The 10,558-nt window shown below is 45.7% G+C and overlaps 1 protein-coding gene across 1 annotated transcript in view; it reads right to left on the reverse strand.

Annotated features, from left to right (window-relative positions):
* Window positions 1-10,287, reverse strand: part of LOC139563558 (dapper homolog 1-like) — a 73,038-nt gene extending 62,751 nt beyond the window's left edge. The window contains exons 1-3 of the mRNA XM_071382330.1: window positions 9,125-10,287; window positions 8,878-9,004; window positions 7,266-7,356 (exon numbers count right to left, since the gene is read on the reverse strand). Of these exons, the coding sequence (XP_071238431.1) occupies window positions 7,266-7,289 (24 nt within the window). The 5' untranslated portion in view covers window positions 7,290-7,356; window positions 8,878-9,004; window positions 9,125-10,287. The remainder of the gene's footprint in view (window positions 1-7,265; window positions 7,357-8,877; window positions 9,005-9,124) is intronic.
* Window positions 10,288-10,558: the final 271 nt, after the last annotated feature.

Raw genomic sequence — 10,558 nt, forward strand, 5'->3', positions numbered from 1 at the left:
CACACTAAGGAAAGAATTTCCATGTATGTTAAAACAAAAACATGATTTCATGTACATTTGATCGGGCTGCTCTTACAGTCAATTTGCACAAATTATGTTTAAAATGAAATATACACCAAGTGTACAAAACATTAGAAACATATGCTCTTTCCATGACAGAGTGACCAGGTGAATCCAGGTGAAATCTTGTTAAGTCCACTTCAATCAGTGTAGATGAAGGAAAGGAGACAGGTTAAAGAAGGATTTTTAAGCCGTGAGACAATTGTGTATGTGAGCCATTCAGAGGTTGAATGGGCAAGACAAAATATTTAAGGCCTTTGAACGGGGTATGGTAGTAGGTGCCAGGCGTACCGGTTTGTGTCAAGAACTGCAACGCTGCTGGGTTTTTCATACTCAACAGTTTCCTGTGTATCAATAATGGTCAACCACCCGGAGGACATCCAGCCAACTTCACACAACTGTGGGAAGCATAGGAGTCAACATGGGCCAGAATCCCTGTGGAACGCTTTCAACACCTTGAACAACACCAATAGGGCTGTGGTCAAAAGTAGTACACTTTAATAGGGAATAAGGGGCAATTTGGGACTCAACCCATTTATAGCAGTTCTAGAAAGAAACCAGAACCTTTACTGTGTCACGTCCAGTCTAAATGAAAAGGCTACAGAACACATTGACCATTGGCCCATATATAGCAAGGAGGGAGGCAGGACAGGAGGCAACAGCTTACTGGCCTTGGGGCTTACGTAAGAGAACGAGAATTCAGGCCTTTGCCACTCAGTGCTCTGGCTCCAGAGCACAAAATCAGGCCCTAGTATGCTTCCCAAATGACACCCTATTCCCTATTTAGTGCACTATATAGGGAATAGGGTGCCATTTGGGAAGTAGCCCTAAAGTAGTGCATTGACATCACCTTTAAATGCAGTTCTTCATTAAACCTAGTACTCAATGGGTTTTTTATTTGACCACCCAAATCAAAGCCCCCTTCTGTTGTATTGCCTGAGTTCAGTAAAGTTAAAGTGAAGTGAAGCTAGAGCATAACATATCACCCAGGCTAAGACACAATAACTGAGGGGTAATTTAATCATGTTACCATCACAGGCGTCAGTTGAGTTGCCCCTTTAAATTCATTCTTGTAATCTCTTCCCCTAACAACAAGTTGCTACAACGAGCAGAAAACTGGGGGGAGATGAAAGGTGGAAGAAGGTGTCGAGGCGAAACATTAAGATGCAGGTGGACAATTTGCTCTTTCCCCCGACCCCTGTTTCACTGGTGCATCAAATTTCCACCGAGACAAAATCCTTACAGATACGCAGTGACATACAAAACACACTCTGACATTCAACACAGCTACAAAAATATCCAAACACAGATTAAATTACTTTAACAGATTCTGCCGGCCTGGATGGTAGCAAGTTATCACCACAGACTCACAGGTTCAAAGGACAGGCAGGGTGTTTCATTTGAGAGGAAAGCAGATAAGGAAAACTAATCCAACATGTATACTTGATAGAGGGTAATGTCACATCCATAAAGCACAACTATGTATCAGGAAAGAGTATCAAGCAACTTCACATGAGTACTGGTGAGTGAAGCAGCAGAGGAATAGGCTGTGTCCAAACCCTGGCTATTCCCTGTGTACATAGAGACTTGTATGTCCTCTCAGAATAACAAAAGCAAGGGGCGACGCACAATTGGCCTAGCGTCGTCCGGGTTAGGGAGGGTTTGGCTGGTAGGGATATCCTTGTCTCATCGCACTCCAGCGACTCCTGTGGCGGGCCTGGCGCAGTGCTCGCTAACCAAGGTAGCTAGGTGCACGGTGTTTCCTCCGACACATTGGTGCGGCTGGCTTCCGGGTTGGAGGCGCGCTGTGTTAAGAAGCAGTGCGGCTTGGTTGGGTTGTGTTTCGGAGGACGCATGGCTTTCGACCTTCGTCTCTTCCGAGCCCGTACGGGAGTTGTAGCGATGAGACAAGATAGTAATTACTAACAATTGGATACCACGAAATTGGGGAGAAAAGGGGGTAAATTCAAAAAAAAAAAAAAATATGAATAACAAAAACACATGGCACACAAATGCTTTCACAGCAGCAGTTAGAAAGCCTCCAGGACCTACAGCCTACCAAGAGCTATAGCTCTGTCTCTCTGTCCATGGCTCTGTCCCAAATGGCACCCTATTGCATATTATATATATACAGTTGATGTCAGAGGTTTACATACACTTAGGTTGGAGTCATTAAAACAAGTTTTTCAACCACTCCACAAATGTCTTGTTAACAAACTATAGTTTTGGCAAGTCGGTTAGAACATCTACTTTGTACATGCCACAAGTCATTTTTACAACAATTGTTTACAGACAGATGATTTCACTTATAATTCACTGTATCACAATTCCAGTGAAACTCCAGTGTATGTATATAGCTAAAGTCAGAAGTTTACATACACCTTAGCCAAATACATTTAAACTCAGTTTTTGAACTCAATTTAATCCTGGTAAAAATTCCCTGTCTTAGGTCAGTTAGGATCACCACTTTATTTTAAGAATGTGAAATGTCAGAATAATAGTAGAGAGAATTATTTATTTCAGCTTTTATTTCTTTCATCACATTCCTAGTGGGTCAGAAGTTTACATACACTCAATTAGTATTTGGTAGCAATGCCTTTAAATTGTTTAACTTGGGTCAAACGTTTGTAGGCCTCCTTGCTCGCACACGCTTTTTCAGTTCTGCCCACTCATTTTCTATAGGAATTAGGTCAGGGCTTTGTGATGGCCACTCCAATACCTTGACTTTGTTGTCCTTAAGACATTTTGCCACAACTTTGGATGTATGATTGGTGTCATTGTCCATTTGGAAGACCCATTTGCGACCAGGCTTTAACTTCCTGACTGATGTCTTGAGATGTTGCTTCAATATATCCACATCATTTTCCTGCCTCATGATGCCATCTATTTTGTGAAGTGCACCAGTCCCTCCTGCAACCCCCACAACATGAAGTACCCCCACAACATGATGCTGCCACCCCCCGTGCATCACGACTGGGATGGTGTTCTTCAGCTTGCAAGCCTCCCTCTCTTTCCTCCAAACGTATCAATGGTCATTATGGCCAAACAGTTCTATTTTTGTTTCATCAGACCAGAGGACATTTCTCCAGAAAGTACGATCTTTATCCCCATGTGCAGTTGCAAACCGTAGTCTGGCTTTTTTATGGTGGTTTTGGAGTAGTGGCTTCTTTCTTGATGAGCGGCCTTTCAGGTTATGTCGATGTAGGACTCACTTACTGTGGATATAGATACTTTGTACCTGTTTCCTCCAGCATCTTCACAAGGTCTTTTGCTGTTCTTCTGGAATTGATTTGCACTTTTCGCACCAAGGTACATTCATCTCAAGGAGACAGAACGCGTCTCCTTCCTGAGCGGTATGACGGCTGCGTGGTCCCATGGTGTTTATACTTGCGTACTATTGTTTGTACAGATGAACGTGGTACCTGCAGGCGTTTGGAAATGGCTCCCAAGGATGAACCAGACTTATGGAGGTCGACAATTTTTCTTCTGAGGTCTTGGCTGATTTCTTTGGAGGCAAAGAAAAGGCAACCTGCCTAATTGACTACAGACCCGTAGCACTCACGTCCGTAGCAATAAAGTGCTTTGAAAGGCTGGTAATGGCTCACATCAACACCATTATCCCAGAAACCCTAGACCCACTCCAATTTGCATACCACACAAACAGATCCACAGATGATGCAATCTCTATTGCACTCCACACTGCCCTTTCCCACCTGGACAAAAGGAACACTTACATGAGAATGTTGTTCATTGACTACAGCTCAGCGTTCAACACCATAGTACCCTCAAAGCTCATCACTAAGCTAAGGATCCTGGGACTAAACACTTCCCTCTGCAACTGGATCCTGGATTTCCTAACGGGCCGCCCCCAGGTGGTGAGGGTAGGTAGCAAAACATCTGCCGCACTGATCCTCAACACTGGCGCCCCCCAGGGGTGCGTGCTCAGTCCCCTCCTGTACTCCCTGTTCACCCACGACTGCATGGCCAGGCACGACTCCAACACCATCATTAAGTTCGCAGACGACACAACAGTGGTAGGCCTGATCACCGACAACGACGAGACAGCCTATAGGGAGGAGGTCAGAGACTTGGCCAGGTGGTGCCAGAGTAACAACCTATCCCTCAACGTAACCAAGACTAAGAAGATGATTGTGGACTACAGGAAAAGGAGGACCGAGTACGCCCCCATTCTCATCGACGGGGCTGTAGTGGAGCAGGTTGAGAGCTTCAAGTTCTTTGGTGTCCACATCACCAACAAACTAGAATGGTCCAAACACACCAAGACAGTCGTAAAGAGGGCACGACAAAGCCTATTCCCCCTCAGGAAACTAAAAAGATTTGGCATGGTTTCTGAGATCCTCAAAAGGTTCTACAGCTGCAACATCGAGAGCATCCTGACTGGTTGCATCACTACCTGGTACGGCAATTGCTCAGCCTCCGACCGCAAGGCACTACAGAGGGTAGTGCGTAAGGCCCAGTACATCACTGGGGCTAAGCTGCCTGCCATCCAGGACCTCTACACCAGGCGATGTCAGAGGTAGGCCCTAAAAATTGTCAAAGACCCCAGCCACCCCAGTCATAGACTGTTCTCTCTACTACCGCATGGCAAGTGGTACTGGAGTGCCACGTATAGGACAAAAGTCTTCTCAACAGTTTTTACCCCCAAGCCATAAGACTCCTGAACAGGTAATCAAATGGCTACCCGGACTATTTGCATTATGTGCCCCCCCCCCCCCCCCCCCAACCCCTCTTTTACGCTGCTGCTACTCTCTGTTTATAATATGTGCACAGTCACTTTAACTATACATTCATGTACATATGTACATAAAACCTCAATTGGCCCGACCAACCAGTGCTCCCGCACATTGGCTAACCGAGCTATCTGCATTGTGTCCAGCCACCCACCACCCGCCAACCCCTCTTTACGCTACTGCTACTCTCTGTTCATCATATATGCATAGTCACTTTAACCATATCTACATGTACATACTACCTCAATCAGCCTGACTAACCCGTGTCTGTATGTAGCCTTGCTACCTTTATAGCCTCGCTACTGTATATAGCCTGTCTTTTTACTGTTGTTTTTATTTCTTTAACTACCTGTTCACCCAATACCTTTTTTGCACTATTGGTTAGAGCCTGTAAGTAAGCATTTCAATGGAATAGGTCTACACCTGTTGTATTCGGCGCACGTGACAAATAAACTTTGATTTGATTTGATTTAGCCTATCAGAAGCTTCTAAAGCCATGACATCATTTTCTGGAATTTTCCAAGCTGTTTAAAGGCACAGTCAACTTAGTGTATGTAAACTTCTGACCCACTGGAATTGTGATACAGTAAATTATAAGTGAAATAATCTGTCTGGAAACAATTGTTGGAAAAATTACTTGTGTCATGCACAAAGTAGATGTCCTAACTGACTTGCCAAAACTATAGTTTGTGAACAAGAAATTTGTGGAGTGGTTGAAAAACGAGTTTTATTGACTCCAACCTAAGTGTAGGTAAACTTCCGACTTCAACTTTATATATACACACACAGTACCAGTAAAAAGGTTGGACACACCTATTCATTCAAGGGTTTTTCTTTATTTTTATGATTTTCTACATTGTAGAATAATAGTGAAGACATAAAACTATGAAATAACACATATGGAATAATGTAGTAACCAAAAAAAGTGTTAAACAAATCAAAATATGTTCTATATTTGAGATTCTTCAAAGTACCACTGACATGCAATTAGCTTCAGTACCCCTGCTCCTTACTCAATGTATTCAATCACAGGGATACGTCCCAAATTGCACCCTACTCATAGGGCTCTGGACAAAAGTAGTGCACTATATAGAGAATAGTGTGGTGCCATTTGAGAGACAGACTTAGTATTCAGTCACGTCATGTCCCTCCCTCCCTGTACATATCTACCTCTATCCCTCCAGTATCCCTGTTACCTTACCCCTGTACATATCTACCTCTATCCCTCCAGTATCCCTGTCACCTTACCCCTGTACATATCTACCTCTATCCCTCCAGTATCCCTGTCACCTTACCCCTGTACATATCTACCTCTATCCCTCCAGTATCCCTGTCACCTTATCCCTGTACATATCTACCTCTATCCCTCCAGTATCCCTGTCACCTTACCCCTGTACATATCTACCTCTATCTCTCCAGTATCCCTGTCACCTTACCCCTGTACATATCTACCTCTATCCCTCCAGTATCCCTGTCACCTTACCCCTGTACATATCTACCTCTATCCCTCCAGTATCCCTGTCACCTTACCCCTGTACATATCTACCTCTATCCCTCCAGTATCCCTGTCACCTTACCCCTGTACATATCTGCCTCTATCCCTCCAGTATCCCTGTCACCTTACCCCTGTACATATCTACCTCTATCCCTCCAGTATCCCTGTCACCTTACCCCTGTACATATCTACCTCTATCCCTCCAGTATCCCTGCACATTGTAAATATGTTATTAGAACTGACTGACCCTTTTATATAGTATTAGTATATAGTACTTACTTATGTTCTTCTTATTTCTCATGTGTTTTTGTTCTACCTTATGTTATTTTTTACTTTTACACTGATAATGATTACTGCACTGTTGGGTTTAGAGTTTGCAAGAAACACATTTCACTGTACTTGCATGTGACATTAAAACTTGAAACCCTCCCTCCACACTAATGTTATCTCCTCCTCACCCCATGTTGTGTTGTCACCGAGGTGTGTCCAGTCCTGTGTACATTATTGAGATTTAAAGCACTGGCTCGAGCAGTTGCTATCCCCACGAGGCGTAGCTGTAGCTAGGGAGTACAGGACACAGCAGTGATGTAAGACAAAATGATTTCACCCTCTCTGGGATAACTACTGCTGTGACCGAACTTGGAGACAAAGGAGGAGAGGAAGATAAGGGGAGGAGAGACACAGGACAGACGCACTAGTGCCATCTGGTGGTCAGAGGAGAACAGAGGGACACGCCATGGTCTACATCTTTGTGCGTTGACTTCTCAAACAGTGTTTGTGTCTAAGCTGTATCCGTTTTTCCCTTAAGCTGTACCCAACTACCCATGCCATATGGTCTCTCAGAATAACGTGACACACCTGGCCTTTTACAAGAATCAACTTGAATGTTTTTACATTGTAGTATTGGGGAGACCAATTGAATGAATGAAAACAGTTCTAACAGTAAAACTTGACCATACCTGGTTTCTCTGGCATCTCTCCATTGGTCTCTTGAAACTGCCTGACCAGGATGGGAGCAGGTCTGAGAGCTGAAGAGCTAGACTAAGCCGTCTAAACAGAGAGGAGAGGAGAGGAGGGGAGAGGAGAGGAGAGGAGAGGAGAGGAGAGGAGAGGAGAGGAGAGGAGAGGAGAGGAGAGGAGAGGAGAGGAGAGGAGAGGAGAGGAGAGGAGAGGAGAGGAGAGGAGAGGAGAGGAGAGGAGAGGAGAGGAGAGGAGAGGAGAGGAGAGGAGAGGACAGGACAGGAGAGGAGAGGAGAGGAGAGGAGAGGAGAGGAGAGGAGAGGAGAGGAGAGGAGAGGAGAGGAGAGGAGAGGAGAGGAGAGGAGAGGAGAGGAGAGGAGAGGAGAGGAGAGGAGAGGAGAGGAGAGGAGAGGAGAGGAGAGGAGAGGCATTGCATTCAAAGGGGATAAGATGAAAACTGAAAGCAGAGGAGGAAGCCAATGGGACAACAACGTTCAAGCACATTGTTTCAATGTCTCCATCTAGGAAGAGTAATCTAACCACACACATGGGCTACATCCAGATCATGTGTGTCAACACGTAACTAAAGAAGCCACTTTGCTTTTCTGATGAAGAAAACTGAGGAATATTCAAAGCGTTTTACAGGCTCTGTGTGTCAGTCAGCTCAGTGATATTGTAATTGAGTCCTCAGTCTGCTGGTGTCAAGAGCTGTCCCAGGTGTATCCCAAATGGCACCCTATTCTATACTATATAGTGCACTACTTTTCACCAGACCCCTATGGGCCCTGGTCAAAAGTAGTGCACTATAAAGGGAGTCGTGTGCCATTTGAGATACCGATGCAGTTAAAAAAACGAAATGTCTTTGAGTTCTTCCTCTATCGTTAATAGAGTCCTGTCTTTGCTGCTTGCAGGGTCCTCCCCCTCCCCTCCTTCCCTCTGGTAGGTGTCCAAGCAACATTGGGGCTCTTTTAACCACGGGTCGAGCTGATTTTGAGTTGGGTAAATATTGTTTTTGGCCAACACAGGAAGAGGCTAGGAATCTGCTATGAGGTGTTTCTGTCTGAGTGGACTCATAACTTAGACACACTGTCTAAAGAGCCATGTGAACACAGAGGAGCATTCACAACCTGAGACAGACAACCATAACAGAATCGCATGTTGCTTTTCGATCACTTAGTAAATATTAGAGTATTCATTTCATGCTTTTGCATGTGTTTTTATGAGACGTACTGTAGGAGGCTCAGTTAAGAGTGAACAGTACGGCTACAACATAACAGGACTGGGAAACCATACCACACTCTCTCTAGTTTCCCTGTCATACATTGTTAGGATCACCACTGTATCATGGGAAGATGGGATCATGGGAAATTACTGTTCTTGATTGAAAGTCAGCATAAATCCAGCGTTTACAGACACTCTGAAACAAGCTTTTGCTTATACTAGTTTTCCTTGGATGTCCCTTACATAAATCCTATGCGCAAAAAACAATAAGGTCACCCTCAATTTTGGCATGCATAGACAAAGAAATGTATAATGTATACCCTTAAAACATCATATATGGGGAAAGCCTGCCACAGTATGTGTGCAGTAGTGCAGAAGTCTGATAGTTACCTCTGGGTCAGGGCATGTCTGAGTGATGACCCCCTGGTCAATCTTAGCCAGCAGAGACAGGATGAGGTCGTGGTGGGCCGGGATAGCAGGCCTCCTGACCTGGCCCTCACTGGGAAGTGTCACAGACCTGAGTGAAACAGAAAATAAATGATCACCTGACATCTGTGTGATGTGTGCGCGTGTGTGTGTGTGTGTGTGTGTGTGTGTGCCTGAGTGTGTGTTAAGCTGCGGTGTCTATCCACCTCACCTGGTGCTGCTGCCACCTGGCTGTAGCTAAGGAGCAGCTCTCCCTCTCAGATGTGTCTAGCAGCAGACTGTCTAGATGTCTAGGAGCAGTCTGTCTAGCAGCAGTCTAACAGCAGTCTGTCTAGTAGGAGTCTGTCTAGCAGCAGTCTGTCTAGGAGCAGCCTCTCTAGCAGCAGTCTGTCTAGTAGCAGTCTGTCTGGGAGCAGTCTGTCGGGGAGCAGTCTAGCAGCAGTCCGTCTAGGTGCAGTCTGTCTGGGAGCATTCTAGCAGCAGTCCGTCTAGGTGCAGTCTGTCTGGGAGCATTCTGTCAAGCAGCAGTCTGTCTAGAAGAAGTCTAGCAACAGTGTGTCTAGGAGCAGTCCAGCAGAAGTCAGTCTAGCAGCAGTCTGTCTAGGAGCAGTCTGTCTAGAAGCAGTCTGTCTAGGAGAAGTCAGTCAAGCAGCAGTCTGTGTAGGAGCAGTCAGTCTAGCAGCAGTCAGTCTAGCAGCAGTCAGTCTAGCAGCAGTCAGTCTAGCAGCAGTCAGTCTAGGAGCAGTCAGTCTAGGAGCAGTCAGTCTAGGAGCAGTCTGTCTAGGAGCAGTCTGTCTAGGAGCAGTCTGTATAGGAGCAGTCTGTATAGGAGCAGTCTGTCTAGCAGCAGTCAGTCTAGCAGCAGTCAGTCTAGCAGCATTCATCCTAGCAGCAGTCAGTCTAGCAGCAGTCAGTCTAGGAGTGGTCTGTCTGTCTAGACATCTAGCAGCAGTAAGTCTAACGGCAGTCAGTCTAGCAGCAGTCAGTCTAGCAGCAGTCAGTCTAGCAGCAGTCTGTCTAGGAGCAGTCAGTCTAGCAGCAGTCTGTCTAGGAGCAGTCTGTCTGTATAGATGCCTAGCAGCAGTCAGTCTAGCAGCAGTCAGTCTAGCAGCAGTCAGTCTAGGAGCAGTCTGTCTAGGAGCAGTCTGTCTAGGAGCAGTCTGTCTGTCTAGACGTCTAGTAGCAGTCAGTCTAGCAGCAGTCTGTCAAGCAGCAGTCAGTCAAGCAGCAGTCAGTCAAGCAGCAGTCAGACAAGGAAGAGTCAGACAAGGAGCAGTCAGACAAGGAGCAGTCAGACAAGGAGCAGTCAGACAAGGAGCAGTCAGACAAGTAGCAGTCAGACAAGGAGCAGTCAGTCTAGCAGCATTCTGACTGTCTAGACGTCTAATAGCAGTCTGTCTAGCAGCAGTCTGTCTAGGAGCAGTCTGTCTGTCTAGACGTCTAGCAGCAGTCAGTCTAGCAGCAGTCAGTCTAGCAGCAGTCAGTCTAGCAGCAGTCAGTCTAGCAGCAGTCAGTCTAGCAGCAGTCTGTCTGTCTAGACGTCTAGCAGCAGTCTGTCTAGCAGCAGTCTGTCTAGTAGCAGTCTGTCTAGTAGCAGTCTGTCTAGCAGCAGTCAGTCTAGCAGCAGTCAGGCTAGCAGCAGTCA

This window comes from Salvelinus alpinus, chromosome 34, assembly GCF_045679555.1.
Source record: "Salvelinus alpinus chromosome 34, SLU_Salpinus.1, whole genome shotgun sequence".
Taxonomy (NCBI): domain Eukaryota; kingdom Metazoa; phylum Chordata; class Actinopteri; order Salmoniformes; family Salmonidae; genus Salvelinus; species Salvelinus alpinus.